At 48.3% G+C, this 20,854-nt stretch overlaps 1 protein-coding gene across 8 annotated transcripts in view; it reads left to right on the top strand.

Annotated features, from left to right (window-relative positions):
• The window catches only part of ACACB (acetyl-CoA carboxylase beta), a 109,189-nt gene that overhangs the window by 64,897 nt on the left and 23,438 nt on the right, over nucleotides 1-20,854 (top strand). For all 8 annotated transcript variants that reach the window (XM_067014676.1, XM_067014681.1, XM_067014677.1 and 5 more), the window contains 13 exons: nucleotides 910-1,023; nucleotides 1,187-1,300; nucleotides 1,873-1,962; nucleotides 5,190-5,308; nucleotides 7,973-8,110; nucleotides 8,922-9,021; nucleotides 9,110-9,217; nucleotides 11,516-11,572; nucleotides 11,809-11,850; nucleotides 13,570-13,785; nucleotides 15,220-15,375; nucleotides 16,466-16,669; nucleotides 18,096-18,251. In XM_067014676.1, the coding sequence (XP_066870777.1) occupies nucleotides 910-1,023; nucleotides 1,187-1,300; nucleotides 1,873-1,962; nucleotides 5,190-5,308; nucleotides 7,973-8,110; nucleotides 8,922-9,021; nucleotides 9,110-9,217; nucleotides 11,516-11,572; nucleotides 11,809-11,850; nucleotides 13,570-13,785; nucleotides 15,220-15,375; nucleotides 16,466-16,669; nucleotides 18,096-18,251 (1,614 nt within the window). The remainder of the gene's footprint in view (nucleotides 1-909; nucleotides 1,024-1,186; nucleotides 1,301-1,872; nucleotides 1,963-5,189; nucleotides 5,309-7,972; nucleotides 8,111-8,921; nucleotides 9,022-9,109; nucleotides 9,218-11,515; nucleotides 11,573-11,808; nucleotides 11,851-13,569; nucleotides 13,786-15,219; nucleotides 15,376-16,465; nucleotides 16,670-18,095; nucleotides 18,252-20,854) is intronic.

The raw sequence follows: 20,854 nt of genomic DNA, 5'->3' as shown, positions 1-20,854 counted from the left end.
CAGATTCCCAGCATTCATTGTTCTATCTTTGTGGGTATTGAGGGAGTATAAGCTCTGAGCCATTACCAAGCCCTTCTTGCATTTAGGGCATAAGAGGAGTTGCAAAGACCAGTCGCATGCGGCCCTGGTCTCCAGCAGAAAGGTCCCTTGTTCAGAAGCAGAGAGGAGGGATGTACATAGGAACCCTCATCCCTCCCTCTTCTGTATGTTCCACCTCTAGATCTTCTCTCTTGCAGGAAGCCTCCCTTGACCTCTCCAGGCCCTAGATGCTCCCCTCACACCAGGGCTCCTGGAGGGTAGCTTACACACCCTCAACAAAGCCTCCCATGTGGCTCTTACTTTTTGTTCATACCTGCCTCTATTTCCCCTCATCCCTCTTCTCTGAAAGTGCACTCCATAAGTCAGGCATCAATGTTTAGAGGAAAGAGGGAGAGGCCTTAGGGACAGGGGAGCCCTGGGTTCAAATGTGGCTCTGCCTTGCACATGCTTGGTAGCCTTGGGGCAAGGCATGTTGCCTCTCCGAGCCTCAGTTTCCGCATCTGTAAAATGGGAATCGTATAGCAACTTGTCAGTGGGTTGGGGTCATTTGAGGAAATGAGTAGAAAGGGTCTAGCTGCTTGCCTGGCCATAGTAAGTACCTGATAAGTGCTGGCCATTAATAGTGATGCAGGCAGAGACTTTGTTGTCTTTTTCTTCATGCCAGGAATTTAGGGCATGTTTTGGGGTGGATGAATGGGAGAGTGAATGAATTGGGGGGTAGTTGGTGGAGAGTGGCTTAGGGTATGTGTATCATGCTGTGCAGATTTGCGGGGGCAGCCACACCCCCACCCCCTGGCCAAGGGTGAATGCTGGCCTCTTTCCTTCTGGTAGAACAGAGAGCCATTTGGATTTTGTTTCTCTCCCCCAAAGGATGAGCTCTGTGGCCCAGACCCTTCCCTGTCAGATGAGCTGACCTCCATCCTCAGCGAGCTCACTCAGCTGAGCAAAAGCAAGCACTGCAAGGTGGCCCTCAGAGCCAGGCAGGTAGGATTGCCAGCCGTGGTCTCCACTGCGCATGAGGTCACAGGGTGCCGTCCTTCCCCACCTGCGGCTCCGCCGTGCATGTCCCTTGTGCTGCAGGACCCGCCCCTTGGCTCCTCCCCATGAGAATGGCTCGCCCCAGCCCCTCTGTCCCCTGCCTCTGCAGGTCCTGATTGCCTCCCACCTCCCCTCCTATGAGCTCAGGCACAACCAGGTGGAGTCCATTTTCCTGTCTGCCATCGACATGTATGGCCACCAGTTCTGCCCGGAAAACCTCAAGGTGAGGCCATCTCCATCCATCCACTTGGCAGAGAGCACACGCTGTGGCCCAAGTGGGGCCTGGGGGTGGGGAAGCGGGCTCCCTCTTCCCTCGATGGGCTGGCACTCGGGTGCAGGGCACAGTTGCCAACTCCAGTGGTTTAGTCCAGTGTGGCCAGGGCTGCCCAGGGGAGGCTCTGGGAGAGGTTGAGTCCTGCAGGATGGACAGAGCCTCAGGCAGCAAGGCTCTCCCAGGAGGTGTGATGTTAAAAATTCATGTGTGATGGAACTTATTAGCAGCTGGGAGCACTCACATGGTTGGGTCATGGCTTCATCTTCCCAGGGCTCCCTCACTCCCTAAATCTGCCTCATTCACAGGCTTCCAGGCACCCCCCTCCACATCTGGAGCTGGGAGCAGTCACCCCAGAACTGCCTCCACGTTCAGATCTCGTGGGCCTGGGAAATGGGCAGCGTTTCGTGATAACAACACGACCAGCCTCCTTCCCTGCCCCCATCCCTCCTGCTTATCTGACTGCTGGTTAGAACTTGTTAACATTCCCTTTTCCTTCTTTTCCCCCCTTCCATTTCCTGTAGAAATTAATACTCTCAGAAACGACCATATTTGACGTTCTGCCCACTTTCTTCTATCATACTAAAAAAGTCGTCTGCATGGCATCCTTGGAGGTAAGTAGGAGAGAGGCCCCCGTAACAGCACCAGTACTGACCGTGCCGGTCCTAACAGCCACTACCCGCCTGCCACATGCCTGACCCTGGGCCACGTGCCTGGCAAACGTGATCTTATCATTCTCTCGACAAGGTAGGTCCTGTTACTTACACCTGTCTCACGCAGAAGGGAACGGAGGCTCAGAGAGGTGAAGCAACTTGCTCAAGGTCACACAGCTAGGAAGTAGCAAAACCAGGATTCACATTAGGTCTGTCTTAGTCCAGAGTCCTTGCTGGTAACCCCTGCTATCTTTTTTTTTTTTTTTTTGGTGGTATGCGGGCCTCTCACTGTTGTGGCCTCTCCCTTTGCGGAGCACAGGCTCCGGACGCGCAGGCTCAGCAGCCATGGCTCACGGGCCCAGCTGCTCCGCGGCATGTGGGATCTTCCCGGACCGGGGCACGAACCCGTGTCCCCTGCATCGGCAGGCGGACTCTCAACCACTGCGCCACCAGGGAAGCCCAACCCCTGCTATCTTGTGTGCCATTCCAGCCTCCTCCGGACCAGGCACAGTTAAATATGAACCCCCAAGGGCTAAGTCTGAGGCACTTCATCCAAACTTTCCAACTCACCTGCCTTAGATACCTTGGAAAGACTTTTCCACTTGGAACTATGAGAGCCAGAAGGAGCCTAGGTGACAATTTAAGGTGACCTCCCTGTGTGTCAGGCAGAGATTAACATGAGCCACTGCTCATTAGAGCCAGGTTGTCTGCTTCCGCTCTGGCTTTCCGGAATTCAGGGGCTGAGAGGTGTTCGGTTAATTTCAGGACATCACGATGTTTCATCTGCTCTTTCAGAATCCTTTTAAGGAGTTATGAGATGATGGGTGTTTTCAACTTGACCGTCTTCCCCTGGTGATTTCTCCTCATTTCTTTACCCTCTCAACTTGGAGTCTCAGTCCCCTGTGGTACCCACTCTTCTGCCATCTTTTAGACCCCATGGGTCACCCATCCTGATGCCAGAAGGTTGACTGGGTCTCCATGGGGACCATTTTGGGCTTGTAAGCATGTTACAGCCACTGTCTCTGGGCCTGCAATTTTTACCCCTCCCCTGGTTTCAACTCCAAGAACCCCTCCAGATCCCACTCTTTGTTCGCAGCAGTGAGACCTAATACAACTCTTAAGGAGCTACCAAGTGTTTTCCCTCTGTCTTCAATTTTCACCAGTAATTATTGAGACCTACTGTATTCCAGTTGCTGGGGATACATTAGAGAAAAACCATAGTCTCTGCCTTAGTGGAGCTTCTCTGGCTGGGGAGAGACACACGCTCAGTATTTCTTTAATTACACATGTGATAGGGCCACAGAGGGAAAATGCAGGCCGTGATGAGAATTGCACAGCAGTACTTAACCTTACCAGGAGGTTCAACTCAGGCTTTGATGAGAAAGTGACATGAAAGCGTCTGAAGAGCAAGTAGGAATTGGTAGGAGGGAGAAGCAGAGAAATTCCAATCAGCAGTGTATGCAAAGGTCCAAGCTGTGTGACCTCTGGCAAGTTGCTTTCCTTCTCTGGACTCTTAGATTTTTGCGCTTTAAATAGGGATAGTAATGCTGACCTCACAGTATGAGTAAGCATCAGATGTGAGTATTGATCACCATTGTCACCCATCATCCAAACACCTGTCCTATTTAGGGGGTCCTAAGTCTAGGGGTCCTAAGTCAGATAGAAAGCAGCGGCCCACCTTCCCCACTTAATAAAGTGCTGAATCCCATTTATTTCTGTTAGTGATTTTTCTAGGATGCTTTCTTTACACGTTCCATCACTTTGTTGGGCAGTTTTATTGAATAGAATCCAACCTTTCTTCATGACTCAAGATGAGCATTGTAAACATAAGGTTTTCACTTGGCCACTTGAGTTGTGTAGAGTTTTGTCCCTGCTTAAAATGTTTCTGGTGCTCCCAGACCATGCCCAGGGTCACTGATTCTCTAGGAAGACTCCCAGGACTCAGCATATAGATGTGCTCACAGTTGTGATTTATTACAGCAAAAGGATACAAAGCACAGTCAGCAGAGGGAAAGGGCTCATGGGGTGAAGGCCAGAGTACACCACACACAAGCTTCCAGTGGTCCTCCAGGCACTTCTAATTCCTTGGCAAATTATGGCAACACATGTAAAAGTTGTCTACCACAGAAGCTCATTAGAGACTTAGCACCCACAGTTTTATTGGGGGCTGGTCACGTAGGCACTCTCTGCTTGACACATACCAAAATTCTAAACTCCCAGGAAGAAAACACATGTTCAACATAAATATACTGTTTGCATAGTTTAGGCAACGTCAGCCATTCTTATCTGCAAGTGGTGGGAATCCTCCCTAAGTCTGAGTTCTTAGTTGCTAGCAAAAGGCCAGCCTTGCAAGCAGGCCTTTCAAAGGATAGCAATTAGGCCTGCTGTGTTAACTTTTGCTGCACAGTCCCTGGCTTCCCTATTCAATTAAAAAAATTCCCAATGCTTAGACTCTAGAACCGTGTGGTCCAATATGGCAGCCACTGGCCACGCATAGCTTTTGAGCACTTGCAGTGTGGCCAGTCTGACTGAGCTGTGAATCAGTGTAAGATACACACTGGATTCCAAAGACTCAGTATGGAGAAAGAATTTAAAATATCTTAATTTTTAAAAATTGATTACATGTTGAAATGATAATGTTTTAGGTATTGGGGATGACATGAAATATATTATTAAAATTATATTTAACCTGTTGCCTTTTTTAAAGTATCAACTGGAAAATCTGAAATTGATTTAAAATTGCCTACGTGGCCTGTGTTGTATTTCTGTTGGACAGTGTTACTCTAGAGCAGGAGTCAGCAAACTATAGTCCGTGGGCCACATCTGGCCCACTGCCTGGTTTTGTAAATAAAGTTTTATTGGAACACAGCCACGCCCTCTCATTTACATATTGTCAGTGGCCCGAATGTATGCCCCCTGTAGTGGAAGCTTGGAGTCTTAACCACTGGACTGCCAGGGAAGTCCCTACAACAGCAGAACTGAGTAGTTGTGATAAAGGTATATTCCACAGAAGCCTGAAATATTTACTATCTGGTCCTTTGCAGATTAAGTAGCATCCTGAAGAGTGAGCAAATTTGCTGTTAGCTACCACTTTAGGGATCATATTTCAAGATAGTTTCTGGGACCCTTCAACCTGAGTTTTCTCAGGTGTTGAGGGCACTCCGTCAGCTGTGCTTCTGTTTCGTTAGGTTTATGTGCGGAGGGGCTACATCGCCTATGAGTTAACCAGCCTGCAGCACCGGCAGCTCCCGGACGGCACCTGTGTGGTGGAATTCCAGTTCATGCTGCCCTCCTCCCACCCAAACCGGTACAGAGTGGTACCCACTTGGGGGGCCAGCTTGTGCTTCTTTTCTCCCTGACCACTGTAGCCCTGTTTCTGGAGGGACCCAGCAGGGATGTCTGGGAACTGCTGGGAAGACGTCAGGTGCACCGCTTCCCCACCCTGGCATCTCCCCCCATCTTTGTTCTCTCGTCTGTAAAATGGAGATAGCCCAGTGCTTATCTCCGGTAGCCACTGCCCACCTGTGGGATATCGAAATTAAAATGCATTACAATTAAATTAAAAATTCAGTTCCTCGGTTGTGCCAGCTGCATTTAAAGTGTGCACTAGCCACAAGTTCACATGTGGCTTGTGGCTGCCATGTTGGACATTGTGGTTCTAGAACATTCCGTCACTGCAGAAAGTTCTATTGGACAGAGTTGTCCAAGACCATGATGAAAAGTAAATGAAATAAGGCAAAGACAGCACTTAGGGCTGTGCCTGGCATGCAGAAAGTTGATGAATATTAAGGATCCCTTTGAAGATCATGGCTGATACTGCTATTACTGTCCGATGGCATGACGTGGGTCGGGCTCTATGCTGAGTTGCTTCCACACTCTATTTCATTCAGACTTATTCCCCCCCCAAAAAAAAGAATTGTGACATTTGCCCAATTGAGAGAAAAGGGGACTGATGCTTTGGGGGCCTGGAATCATTTTGGGGGTCTGTGGGAGGGGTGGTGTAAGAACTTTTGAACTTGTCCGCCCCTGAGGAGGTATTCTTTCCCTTTGGATTTCATTGGCACAGCAATTCAACCCCATTAGGAAAGGGGGGCCGCCCTCGGAAGGCCGGGGGTCACTCACGCCTTGTTTCTTGGAAGAACCTACACGGGTGTCCAGGTTATTGGTTGTGACCCTCAGTATAGACACAGGGTGTTACTATCAGCCAGGGAGACGTTGAGGACCCTAGAGGACTTCCCTGACTGTCTCAGGCCCTTGCCATTGCTGTCGGCTGGGAGGGCCAGGAGCTTACTTGGGACCTGTGGCCTCAGCTGCCTCCACAGCCCTGCTCTTGCAGGCCTCTGGGAAGATCATGAGGGGTGAGGTCTCACCGCCCAGCAGGGCCTGGCTGAACCCTCCACACCTGTGTCTGTAGAGCCAGGCACGTTGTGAATTGGGTCATGAGACCAGAGGGGAGGTCAGGCGAGAGACCAGCAGGACTTAGGTCCAGGCCCAAGGGGCGCTGAGCATGGCCAGAGCGAGGGAACTCACGAACACGGCCATGCCTGAGGGGCTGTTGTCCTAGTTCCAGAAACGTAGTTGGTGAGGCCAAACCTTTCCGTGTTTTTTCCAAGAGAAGCAGGAAAGCTAGACTTTAAAAAGAAAATCAAATCCTCAACTTTTCAGTGTGGACACGTAGTCAGTGTATAAGGAATATATTTAAAATGCTGTGTGCACCAGCGTCTGTCTGGAGCCACAGGGTCCATCTGTGGGCCGAATTCAGCCCATGCCGCCACACCAGTGTGTTACCCCTGCATTCAGCTGTCTGGGAGCAGGGGACCTGGCGGATGGTTTCAGGGGTATCCAACAGGAAGGCACACACAGGCCCTGCCCCACCTGGATCGGGGGTCCCCAAGAGCATCCGTGGTTTCTAGAATTCACTAGGAGAATTTCCAGGATTCAGCATATTCACGCTTGTGACTGTGATTTATTATAAGGAAAGACACAAAGCCCAGTTAGCAAAGGGAAAAGGGGCATGGGGTCAAGTTCAGAGGAAGCCAGCGCCAGGTCCCAAGAGTCCTCTCCCAGTGGAATCACCCAGGACATGCTTCATTCTCCCAGCGGGGAGTTGTGATGGTGTCTGTGCAGTGCCGTCCAGCAGCTGGTTAGAGGCTCAGCGCCCACGGTTTTCACAGGGAGCTGGTCACGGGGGCACCCTCTGCTGAGCCTGTACCAAAATCCTAGAGCCTCCCTCATCATTTAGGGAATGGGGGCAGCCCCAAGTTCCTGGATGCCAGCCAAGGGCCAGCCTTGCAAGTAGGTCCCTTTTTCAGGAGAGCAACTCAGGCCCGCTCTGTTGACTCTTTTCTGCCTCCGTCTGATGAGCAACCCCTCCTTTGCTTGATTCCAGGGCCCTATCCTAACCACCTGGGGGACCCATTTGGATTTGCTTCTGGTGTGCAGCCAGTCCTGGGGGCAGTGGCCACCTAAATGCCAATGGGCTGCTGGCCCGGGGGTCAGTTTTGGTTTCTGGCCCCGTCCGTAGGGCGGGCTTGATGGAGGGGAGTGGTTAGGGGAGCAGAGGCCTGGAATGTCTTTCAGAACCAAGGCTGGCCCTTCACCAGCCGCCGGGGGCTGGGACTCTCCAGGAGAAATTGGCGCTGAGTGCATCCTTACTCTGTGGCTGAGTTCACTACTGTGGATTTATCAGGCGACCCTGTTGGAATTGGACTTGCATGCATGCACGTACCATTCATTCATTTATTCATTCACGTGTGGAGCTCTTGCTCTATACCAGGCCCTGAGGAATCAGATGAGGCTCCCCAGCCCCTGTCGCTCTACTCCGTCCCTTCCACCCCGATTCTAAGCCCCCCTGTTTCTGAAGGCTCTAATGTGGCGCTGGCTCACCGAAGCTTCCAGGGCAGGAACAGCCCTTGGGGCTAGATCCACAGGTGGCTGGCTGCCTCACCCCCTACTTCCCACCCCTCTGCAGGATGACCGTACCCATCAGCATCACCAACCCTGAACTGCTGAGGCACAGCACGGAGCTCTTCATGGACAGTGGCTTCTCCCCCAAGTCCCAGCGGATGGGGGCCATGGTTGCCTTCCAGAGATTTGAGGATTTCACCAGGTACCCAGTGTGGCTCAGTCTCTACAGAACACCCCATGCACAGGGGTTGAGTGAGCTTCCTCTGACCCCCACCCATTCATTGCACCCACAGGTGGGGGAGGCCCAGATGCATGACACAGCAAGTTAATAATAACAGAATAATAATATCATCAAAAGTGTGGGCTTTTGTGTCAGCATCTCCTCCTTTTGAATTCTGGCTCTGCACTGCTTCCTGACTATAAGACTCTGAACAAATGATTTCTCTCTGTACCTTCGTTTTCTCATCTGTATAACGGGCATAAGGGGAGGACTTACTTCGTAGAGTCACAAGGAAAATTAAATGAGATAATACATATAAAATATTGTACTTAAACTATAGTTAATATGTAAACAACATGCTCAAAAATGTCAGCATCGTTGCCCTTTTGTCAACTTGGTCCTGTATATTATGCATCATGCTTGGATTATCTTATATGTTCACAACAGCCTTGGGAGGGGTAGTGGTTACTTTTGTTCTCCTCAGTTGACTCAGGGGAGTGAGATGAGGTTGCAAGGGTCTACCAGCCAGTAAAAGGGGGACCCCAGCCATGCCCCCAAAGTGTTGGGGGCATCATTTCCTTTATTCACCATCTCACATCACATAGGTTCATTCTTCCCTTTTGGGAAAGACCCCATCAATGGTGCCTTGGACGTAGTCAGGAACCACAGGAGTTCTGCACAGATTTGGACGTGCTTGCAGCGTGGTGGTTGGGAAAGAGTGGGGGTCGGGCCTGACCTATCGCCTTGCGGGGCAGCAGCCTCTCAGCCCTCCCTCTCTGCCCCGCGCCCCCAGGAACTTTGATGAGGTCATTTCCTGCTTTGCCAACATGCCCAAGGACATCCCTCTCTTCAGCAAGGCCCGTACTTCCCTGTACTCCGAGGATAACAACAAGGTGAGTGTCTGAGCAGGGAGCAGGCCGAGGAGGGGGTGGGCTGGGGCCCTGGGCCCTTCTACTGCCTACCCTTGGGTTTCTCTCCCAGAGCCTCCGAGAAGAGCCGATCCACATCCTGAACGTGGCCCTGCGGTACGCAGACTACCTGGAGGATGAGAAGCTGGTGCCTATTTTCCGGACATTCGTTCAGTCCAAGGTATGCTGGGCAGCCTCTGGCTCTGGGTCCCTGGAGAAGGAGGAGGGGCTGACTTGGTGAGGTGTCCATGCGCCCAAGTCACTTACATAAACAACCACGTATGCATATAACTGTGGGTTGGTTTTATAAACGTGGTGGCCATTGCCGGCATGGATTCTTACCCAGCAGTAGGGACAGCTGTTACATATGCTTAATGACCCCAGCTGCAAACAGATGTGGAGCAGCTTGGCAAGTGTAGGTAGTAGAACTATGGGGCAGGTGCTGTGTGACCTCCAGCAGGTTAGTTTATCTCTCTGATCCTTAAGTTTTCCCATCTGTAAAATGGGATACTTAGGCTCATAAATTAATCACATCTGCCAGGCACACTGTATAGCTGTTAGTTCTTTACCCTCCTGACTTGGTCTCAACTTTTTTTTTTTTTTTTTTTTTTTTTTGCGGTAAGTGGCCCTCTCACTGTTGTGGCCTCTCCCGTTGCGGAGCACAGGCTCCGGACGCGCAGGCTCAGCGGCCATGGCTCACGGGCCCAGCCGCTCCGTGGCATGTGGGATCCTCCCGGACCTGGGCACAAACCCGTGTCCCCTGCATCGGCAGGCGGACTCTCAACCACTGCACCACCAGGGAAGCCCCTGACTTCTAATAGTAGAGATTAGTTTTGTCTGTTTTAGAGTTTTGTATAAACTAAAGCATATAGTTTGTACTTTTTTGTGTCAGGCTTTTTTATTCAGCTTGTCGTCTTTTTTTTTTTTTTTTTTTTTAAATACAGCAGTGCCCCATCCCACCAATTTCATTAAAGAGTTCATGAAATGTTCATATATATATATATGTGTGTGTGTGTAATATGTATGTATAAATATATATACATTAATAGGTTTACTGAATATAATTCACCTAGCACACCATTCCCCCATTTATTTTTTTATTTTTTGCGGTACGCGGGCCTCTCACTATTGTGGCCTCTCCCATTGCGGAGCACAGGCTCCGGACGCGCAGGCTCAGTGGCCATGGCTCATGGGCCCAGCCGCTCCGCAGCACGTGGGATCTTCCCAGACCGGGGCACGAACCCGTGTCCCCTGCATCGGCAGGCGGACTCTCAACCACTGCGCCACCAGGGAAGCCCCCATTCCCCCATTTAAAGCGTACAATTCAGTGCTTATTAGTACAGTAGTCTCCTTTTCTGCAGTTTTGTTTTCTGCAGTCTCAGTTTCCCACAGTCCACCGTGGTCTGAAAATATTAAATGGAAAATTCCAGAAATGTTTAAGTTTAAGCAATTTGTAAGTTTTAAGTTGTGTGCCATCCTGCTCCGTCCCGCCTGGATGTGAATCAACCCTCTGTCCAAGCGTAGCCGCCCGTTAGTCACTTAGTAGCTCCGTTATCCCACCGTCATGGTATTGCAGTACTCATGTTAAGTCACCCTTATTTTACTTAATTATGCCCCCAAAGCACAAGTGACGCTGGCAACTCAGACATGCCGAAGAGAAGCTGTCAAGTGCTTCCTTTAAGTGAAAAGGTGAAAGTTCTTGATTTGATAAGGAAGGAAAAAATATATATATGCTGAGTTGCTAAGATCTGTGGTAAAACCAAGTCTTCTATCCATGAAATTGCGAAGGAAGAAAAAAGAAATGCATGCTAGTTTTGCTGTCACATCCTAAATTGCAAACATTACGGCCACAGTGAGTGATAAGTGCCTCGTTAAGACGGAAAAGGTGTTAAATTGGTACAGGAAAATATCTTGGGAGCCCACATTCACATAACTTTTATTACAGTCTATGGCTATAATTGTTCTATTTTGTTATAATTATTGTTAATCTCTTACTGTGCCTAATCTATAAATTGAACTTTATCATAAGTATGTATATATAGGAAAAAACATAGTATGTATAGAGTTTGGTACTATCCGTGGTTCCAGGCATCCACTGAGGATTTTGGAATGTCTCGCTCATGGGTAAGGAGGGAATACTACGTAGTCATAGAGCTGTGTAGCCATCATTGTGATCATTATGCTTTAGAACATTTTCACCACTCCCACCAAAATACCCATTAGCAGTCACCCCATTTTCCCTCAACCCAAAACCCTTTCCCCTGCTCTAGGCAACCGCTAATCTACTTTCTGTCTCTATGGATTGGCCTATTCTGGGTATTTCCTATAAATGGGATAAATAGAATTTCATACACTATGAGGTCTTTGGGGGCTGGCCTCTTTCACTTGGCATGCTTTCAGGGTTGATCCGGGTGGTAACCTATCTCATTCCTTTTTGTGGCCAAATATGATGCCACTGTGTTTTTGGTTTTTAACGCAGAAAAACATCCTTGTGGAGTACGGACTCCGAAGAATTACATTCCTGATCGCCCAAGAGGTCAGTCCGATTCTCAACACGTCTGAGTTTTTCGCATTCTTCAAGACTTGGTGCCATTTATTTGAGGTTTACTCTGTAGATTGGGGTGGAAGAACTCAGTCCCTACAGAAGAGATGGCTTTCCAAATGATTCATTCTAGAAGTGGACTGGGTTAGGGTTAAAAGTCGCAAAACAGGTCCGTAAATATTTAAATGAGTCTTGCTTGATTTGTCTTTCATACGGATTTCTTTTTGCAGAAAGAATTTCCCAAGTTTTTCACATTCAGAGCAAGAGACGAGGTATGGTGAAGAGCTATGAACTGGTTCTCGCTTCCCTGGGATATTTGATATTCAGCCAGAATATAGTCCTTAGTCCTTGTGGTATCCCCATATTCTAGAGCATGCGACTTTTGTGTAGATTCCAGCCTTCCCCTGGGCTGGTATGTCCAGTGAGAGCCCGGTGTTGCTGTGTGGAGCTCAGACCTCAAGTTTCCCGCCCTTTCAGCCTTCACTACAGGTTTCTGTCTCACCTGGATACTTTTTGTACTTGCCAGTGTAACTCTGTAAGCCGGTTCTCCCAATCTTTTTCTTTTTTTAAAAAAATATCTTTATTGGAGTATAATTGGTTTACAATGGTGTGTTAGTTTCTGCTGTATAACAAAGTGAACCAGCTATATGTATATATATATATCCCCTCCTTCTTGAGCCTCCCTCCCACCCTCCCTATCCCACCGCTCTAGATGGTCACAAAGCACCCAGCTGATCTCCCTGTGATATGCAGCAGCCTCCCACTAGCTATCTGCTTTACATTTGGTAGTGTATATATGTCCATGCCACTCTCTCACTTCGTCCCAGCTTACCCTTCCCCCTCCCCGTGTCCTCAAGTCCATTCTGTACGTCTGCGTCTTTATTCCTGTTCTGCCCCTAGGTTCTTTAGAACCTTTTATTTTTAAATTTAGATTCCGTATATATGTGTTAGCATATGGTATTTGTTTTTCTCTTTCTGACTTACTTCACTCTGTACGACAGACTCTAGGTCCATCCACCTCACTACAGATAACTCAATTTTGTTCCTTTTTATGGCTGAGTAATATTCCATTGTATATATGTGCCACCCCTTCTTTATCCATTCATCTGTAGATGGACATTTGGCCAACCTCTTTTTCTTATGTTCTTCCGGAACAGTGGTTGGCAAACTATAGCTTGCAGGCCAGCCCCCTGTTTTTATAACCAAAGTTTGATTGGGACAGAGGCCACACCCATTAATCACTTACTGTCTCCTGTGGCTTTCTCGCTCCAGTGGCTGAATTGAGTACAGTTGGCCCTCCGTGTTCACGGATTCCACATTCGTGGATTCACCCAACCATGGATGGAATCTCCGCAGTTGGTTGTGTCCGCGGATGCAGAACCCGAGGATTCGGAAGGTGGACCGTGGTTGTGACCAACTGTCTACTCCATCGGTCCTCTGGCCTTTTAAGAAAAAGTTTACTCATCCTTATTCTAGAACAGGTGGGCTTGTTCCCAGCACAGATCCGATCTCCACTAAACAGTATTTTAGTTTATCCAAAGCCTTCCTTTCCTAGTTAAGACGCATCCTTTCTTTAGCTTCTTCATTTTCTCTCCAGTCTCCAGCACTGTCAGTCGCCTCCTTCTGGAGACCAATTTCCACAAGGAAACTAGGGCTCAGTGACTTCTTGAGAAATACTCTGTGTGGTGGCAGATAGAGAACAGCCTGGTGGTGCCAGCAGGTGCTGGGGACTAGCTAGGCTCCCGTGGGGCCGAGGGGCTTACGCCAGCACAAGATTCCACTCTCGTGGCTCTCCTCTGGACCATCGCAAAATCCCAGATCTCTTGAGCTCCCAATTAGAGGACATCACGAATGCTTCAATTCCTGAGCGCTAAACCCGCAGACACCAGGGATCTGCAGGACAGGGCGTGGCTCAAGCAGGCACGCAGCCCCAGTGTCCAGCTCCACCTGTCTGTGTGTCCATCTGTTTGCTCTCTCTGGTCGGCCCACAGTTTGCAGAAGATCGCATTTACCGTCACTTGGAGCCGGCCCTGGCCTTCCAGCTGGAGCTCAGCCGCTTGCGTAACTTTGACGTAACCGCCATGCCCTGCGCCAACCACAAGATGCATCTGTACCTGGGCGCTGCCAGAGTGAAAGAGGGCGCAGAGGTCACGGATCACAGGTTCTTCATACGCGTCATCATCAGGCATTCAGACCTGATCACCAAGGTGGGATGTCACGGGGTGTTTCTTTCTCCCCCTGAACTTGTCACTCACGTGCTGGCCTTGCCCTCATTGAGTTCCTGCTCTGGGTTAGGCCCTGGCTGCACTCTGGGGGAATCTCAGGGTGCACAGGGCACACACAGCCCTGCCCTTGTGACTGACACTCCAGTCTGGGGGTGGAAATGAAGTGCTCTGTTTTCATGGGGCAGCATGTGGATTCTTCCTTCTGTCACGGAGATCTCTCTGCATGAGGAGAGAATTGGGAGGATAGAAAAGAAATACCCTGGTTTGTTAAGGGGATTTTTTTGTATTTGCTCATAGTGTGAGTGATCATGTCCCATTGCTTCTTGCATTTAGAAAAGCAATTCATGATTATGTTGTGAAGATTGCCAAAAATACTGAAAATATTTTTAAAACTCAAGGAAAAGGGCCAGAATCCTGCCACTCAGGGGTCAGCCCTGTTGGCGACCCTTTCTAGGCCTAATTCCATATATGTATTGGGATTGGGTTGTAGGTGTAACGTTACAGATAGGAGCTCAGGCTGGACAAATCATTTAAAGACTTTTTCTTTTCTTTTTTTTTTTTTTTTTACCGTAGACCTCTTTCCATGTTAATGAAGATGATTTCTTTCATGCAATTCCCTTGCGTGGATGTATATCTTGCGTGTGTGATGTTTTTTTAACAAATCCCCTAGTGATGGATGTTAAGCTAATCAGTATTTTGCTGCCTCTGTCACCTAGATATTTTAATAGCTTTTATGATTATCCAGGTACGGTAAGGCCAACAGATCAGGAGACAGTTGTGATCGAAAAGATGGTTTATTTGTTATCACAGATTCCAAGAGGAGGGGGCATGCTGAGCCCTGGGGGCCACATGGGGAAGCACCAGGGCTGCTCAGGAGGTAGAGGGAGGGGGGATACATGGACAGGAGCCTTTATTGTGGATTCCGCAGGAAGGAGTGGCCGAGGCAGGGCGAGCAGGCTTGGGACCGGCTAGCTTGAGTAATTTCAGCAGGCCGTGCGCATAGGGACTGTCTCTAGTTCTCTGATACCTGGCCCTGGGGTGATTAGGGCCAGTGGATAGTGGCCTGGAGGGTGAGAGCCTGACGAGGAGGTCGTTGGGGTGTGGGGTCTGGATTGGTGGGTTTGCCTGAAAAGCATGCCCGTGGGTGAGTTGTTTACAAACTCCAGGAACTGGCTGACCCTGGGAGGGGCGGTCCCTCCAGGGTCAGCAAGGCCTCGCTGTCAAAGCATCAGAATCCAGAAAATAAAAGAGGTGCTGAGTACACGAGACAGCCTTGGACATCCCTTTACCTCTGGAGGCAGGGCTCCGCCGTGTGACCTGGCACGCCTTTCGGAGGAGGGGGACGTTCTCCCTTCCCTTGGACTCTCTGGGCCCTGCGCCCCTGGCCTAGCGGCTGCCCCTCCCCCCCTTTGGCAGGAAGCCTCCTTCGAGTACCTGCAGAGCGAAGGCGAGCGGCTGCTTCTGGAGGCCATGGACGAGCTGGAGGTGGCGTTCAACAACACCAGCGCGCGCACGGACTGCAACCACATCTTCCTCAACTTCGTGCCCACCGTCATTATGGACCCCTCTAAGGTCTCAGCTCTCGGGGTGGGGCTCTCACCAGGCTCTAGGGTCACCTTCACTGGGACCTTCCTGCTTCAGGGTATTGTCTCCTGGTCCTCGAGACCCGAGTTCCAGGATGCGTATGTGCATGTCTGAGCCTCATGTGCTGCAGGCGGAGAACACACCTTCCATCGAGGGGCTTCCCTGGTGGCGCAGTGGTTGAGAGTCCGCCTGCCGATGCAGGGGACGCGGGTTCGTGCCCCGGTCCGGGAAGATCCCACGTGCCGCGGAGTGGCTGGGCCCGTGAGCCATGGCCGCTGAGCCTGCGCGTCTCCGTGGCGGGAGAGGCCACAACAGTGAGAGGCCCGCCTATCGCAAAAAAAAAAAAGAAATGCTTCAAACCTTCCATCGATTAATACTAGAGCCGTTTTTCAGCCACCACCCTTAGGACCGTCCCTAAGGATGTTCCCCCTCCGTCGGCACGCTTCACGTTTCAGAAGACACAGACGCCCAAAATGTCCTTTGCAAAACAAAATTTTGTCCTCTCCCTAGTTCCAGGCTCTGTTGGGGGCTGCATGTGGGTGGGGGGAGGGGGGCGAGAACCTGAGTTCTGTGGCTCAGCCATTCTCCATTGGCTGGTTCTTCACGAGCAGGCAGAGTTTGTGGTGGTGATTCTGGATGAAGGAAGTTCTAGTCCATCGGCTTGGCATGTGTGGGGTGCGGGGGCCCATGCTGATTCCCCAACTCCACCAGTTCACATAGTTCCTTCAAGAGAAAATGCATAGGCTTGGGATGCATGATGGAGAGAAAGACAGGGTAACATAGGGGCGCTAGCTCTTACCAGCCTCAGCTTCCACATCTGTCAGTGGGGGACAAAAATACCAGCCTCTCTGAGTAATTATGGGGCCCGGAGTGAGATAATGAGCTTAAATGCTTAGCATGATACCTTTGATTATTATCAGCTTATAGTTAATGGATACATGCTACGTATTGCTCTGCTATATACATGCAGTGCATTTTGCATTCAGTATATCTCATCTTTCTGTTATAATCAGAGCTAGAACTATTACGGGTGTGCGAGGAGTGGGTCCTGAAATTGAATTGCTGTGGTTTGCGGCAGATTGAAGAGTCAGTGCGGTCCATGGTGATGCGCTACGGCAGCCGGTTGTGGAAACTCCGCGTGCTCCAGGCTGAGGTCAAGATCAACATCCGCCAGACCACCACCGACCGCGCCGTTCCCATCCGCCTGTTCATCACCAACGAGTCAGGCTACTACCTGGACATCAGCCTCTACAAAGAAGTGACCGACCCCAGATCTGGAAACGTAAGGCCCGGCTGGCTCACAGAAGTCAAGTCAAAGTGGAGGCAGGCTGCCCGGAGAGCAAGACATAGAGTAAAATGGCACACGGAAGCTCTGCTGTGTCAGATTGGGGCCGCTCCTCTGAGTTTTATGATAAACGTGTTAGCTTCTGAATCCCAGTTGTTCATTCCTCTGGGAAGGAGAATGAATCCAAAGTTTAATCCAGTCTAGAACCATGTTTGGGATAAGATGTGGAGTAGTACGGCTGATTATAATACAGTTCCCAAGTTAGTTCAGTTAGGGACATGGTATTTTCTCCAACCGTGTTTTGGAATAGACTTCTGTAAAATGAATCAAGTTTCCTATTGACTACTGTATATACATATAGTAGATTACATGTATACATATAATCGTTTTATTTTGAAACACTTAAAGACTCTCAAAAAGTTGCAAAAATAGCACAGAGGAGAAAATTTAGTACAGAGAGTACTCATGTACCCTTCACCCAGCTTTCCCCAATGATAGCATCTTTTTTAACCAGAGACCTTGTCAAGACAGGAAGTTGACATTGGTCCACTTCCTGTCTTGACAAATCTGTTAACTCAAATGCAGACCTTATTTGGGTTTCACCAATTTTTACATGCACTCTGGTTTGGGGTGTGTGTGTGTGTGTGTGTGTGTGTGTGTGTGTGTGTGTGTGTGTGTGTGTGTGTGTGTGTGTTAGTAGTATGATAATTACAGTTTTGGAGCTGTGTCTCCACAGAGAAGATTACTCACCCGGGCACTCACTTTGTTATGTGATACATGCTATGCATACATATTATGTGATACATGCTATGCTTCCCCTCATTGCATTTTTTATTGAAATATAGTTGATTTATAATGTTGTGTTAATTTCTGCTAAACAGCAGAGTGATTCAGTTATACATATATATACACATTATTTTTTTAATATTCTATTTCATTATGGTTTATCACAGAATACTGAATATAGTTCCCTGTGCTATATAGGGAACTATATAGTTCCCTATAGTTCACTAGGACCTCGTTGTTTATCCATTCTATATATAATAGCTTGCATCTACTAACCCCAAACTCCCAGTCCATCCCTCTCCCACACACCCTCCCCCTTCACAGCCAGCAGTCTATTCTCTATGTCTGTGGGTCTGTTTCTGTTTCATAAAAGTTCCTTTGTGTCATATGTTAGGTTCCACATATAAGTGATATCATATGGTATTTGTCTTTCTCTTTCTGACTTTCTTCGCTTAGCATGGTAATCTCTAGGTCCATCCATGTTGCTGCAAATGGCATTATTTCATTCTTTGTTCTGGCTGAGTAGCATTCCCTCGTTGCATTTTCACTGAGGACTGGGAAGAAATAAATTGAGCAGGAGCGTGGTTCTCTGAGACTTGCCCTCCTCACTCCCTGTTTTTCTTTCTTTCTGGTCCAGATCATGTTTCACTCCTTCGGCAACAAACAAGGACCCCAGCACGGGATGCTGATCAATACTCCCTACGTCACCAAGGATCTGCTTCAGGCCAAGCGATTCCAGGCCCAGTCCCTGGGTACCACCTATGTGTATGACTTCCCGGAAATGTTCAGGCAGGCAAGTCCTGAGGCTGAGACTCAGCACTGCCCAGGGTCCCCTTAGAGACTCCACTGGCATCCACAACCCCCATCCTTAGTTACTCTTTTTTTTTTTTTTTTTTGGCCACACTGTGCAGCATGTGGGATTTTAGTTCCCTGACCAGGGATTGAACCTGGGCCCACGGCAGTGAAAGCACCAAGTCTCAACCACTGGGACCACCAGGGAATTCCCCTTAGTTACTCTTCTGAAGACCCCACTCTAAAGAACACAGTAGGGCTTCCCTGGTGGCGCAGTGGTTGAGAGTCCGCCTTCTGATGCAGGAGACACGGGTTCGTGCCCTGGTCCGGGAAGATCCCACATGCCGCGGAGCAACTAAGCCCGTGAGCCATGGCCGCTAGGCCTGCGCGTCCGGAGCCTGTGCTCCGCAACGGGAGAGGCCACAACAGTGAGAGGCCCGCATACCGCAAAATAAAAAAAAAAAAAAAAAAAAAATTTTAAAAATAAATAAATAAATAAATAAAGAACACAGTATTCGTGAAGGAAAAGAAACTAATATTGAGAATGACTTCATAGTCTATTTTTCTAAAACAAACCTAATTTCATCCCAGTGATAACAAGGAATATAATATAGAAACTTTGGAAAGTAAAGGAGAGTGGAAAGAAGGAAAAAGTGGCTCCTTGTTCCACATACGAAAGACAAATTGCTTACTACTTCCTTCTGGTCTTTTTAATGCTTATATTAAGTGCTGGCTACATGCCAGGAACCATTCTAAGGGTAGACAGACTATGAGGAAGAGGATGGGGTCACTGCCTTTGAGGAGTTTTTGGTCTACTTCAAAAAATTTATGTTTTAATGGTTATTAAATATACACTGGATACAGAAAAATAGGAATAAGCAAATAAAATTTCACTCATAGGTAATCACTTGTCTACCATTGAGGACTGCAATAACATTTTAGTGTATTTCCTTCAAGTATGCTTTCTATGCCTTTATTTTTTTTACGTAGAAGGGCCTTTCAAGGAGACTGAGCACGCTGGCATTGGTGATATGGGTACCTGTGTACATCTTCTCCATTGCCTTGTGAATGACGTTCATGAAACTGAGGTCGTGGACTTCTACTGTCCGCAGGAAAGCATCAGTGTACTTTAGGCATAGGAGATTCAGGATAGTAGGAAAAGCCGCCATTTAGGGTCAGTAAGGCCTGGGCCTGAGTTCCACATCTGTCCTTTGCTTCCTGTGTGTCCCTGGGCAAGTTCCTTCACCTCTCTGGGCCTCACTTTCCTCCTCTGTAAAATGAGGCTAATAATATTACCTACTTTCCCCAGGTTATAGTAAGAAATATATATAAAGTATTCAGTAGATGCTTAATAAATGGAAACTTTTATAATTAAGAATGTCATTGTCTGTATCCTTTTGCCTCAGAGGTCACAGGCCATAAGAATAAGAAACAGACAAATCAGGAATAAATCCATCCACTTTCTTTTAGGTAAAGAAACAGAGTATGGTGGACAACCCATAAATTTGAAAACAGATGAAAATTTCTGAGAAAAATATCTTATCAAAACTGACTCAAGAAGAAATAGAAAATGTAACTAGACTATAAGCATTAATGAAATTGAATTAATAGTTCAAAAACATACATCTAGGGCTTCCCTGGTGGCGCAGTGGTTGAGTCCGCCTGCCGATGCAGAGGACATGGGTTCGTGCCCCGGTCCAGGAGGATCCTACATGCCGCGGAGCGGCTGGGCCCGTGAGCCATGGCCGCTGAGCCTGCGTGTCCAGAGCCTGTGCTCCGCAACGGGAGAGGCCACAACAGTGAGAGGCCCGTGTACCGCAAAAGAAAAAAAAAAAATTCATCTACTAAAATTGGGCCCAGACAGGGACTTCCCTGGTGGCACAGTGGTTAAGAATCCGCCTGCCAATGCAGGGGACGCGGGTTCGAGTCCTGGTCCGGGAAGATCGCACATGCCGCGGAGCAACTAAGCCCATGTGCCACAACTACTGAGCCTGCTCTCTAGAGCCCTCAAGTCACAACTATTGAAGCCTGCGTGCCTAGAGCCCGTGCTCCGCAACGAGAGAAGCCACAGCAATGAGAAGCCCATGCACAGCAACAAAGAATAGCCCCCGCTCACTGCAACTAGAGAAAGCCCACGCGCAACAAAGACCCAAAGCAGCCATAAATAAATAAATAAATAAATTTGAAAAGAAAGCATTAATGAAATTGAATTGGTAGGTCAAAAACACCCATCTACTAAAATTGGTCCTAGACAGTTTTACAACAATTGTTGTCAAACCTTCAAGGGACAGATAATTCCCTTTGTATACAAACTATTTAGAGAATAGAAAAAACAAAGGGAATGCTTCTTAACTCATTTTATCAGGTTATTATTACTTTAATATTATCCAAGATAAGAACATTAGGAGAAAGGAAATTTATTATCTCATGAAGATGGACACGAATCATAATTAAAATATTAGCAAATGAAACCTAGTAATGATTTTTTTTTAAATTTAGACTAAGTAGTATTTATCTTGTGACAGCTTGTATGGTATTAGGAAGTCTATAGTTTACCATGTTAATAGATTAAGAAAACTTAAATTTCTCAATAGGTGCAAAAAC

The sequence above is a fragment of the Kogia breviceps genome, chromosome 15 (genome assembly GCF_026419965.1).
Source record: "Kogia breviceps isolate mKogBre1 chromosome 15, mKogBre1 haplotype 1, whole genome shotgun sequence".
Classification (NCBI taxonomy): Eukaryota; Metazoa; Chordata; class Mammalia; order Artiodactyla; family Physeteridae; genus Kogia; species Kogia breviceps.
Note: the sequence above shows the minus strand (reverse complement) of the source record. Positions and strands in the feature narration are given on the sequence as shown.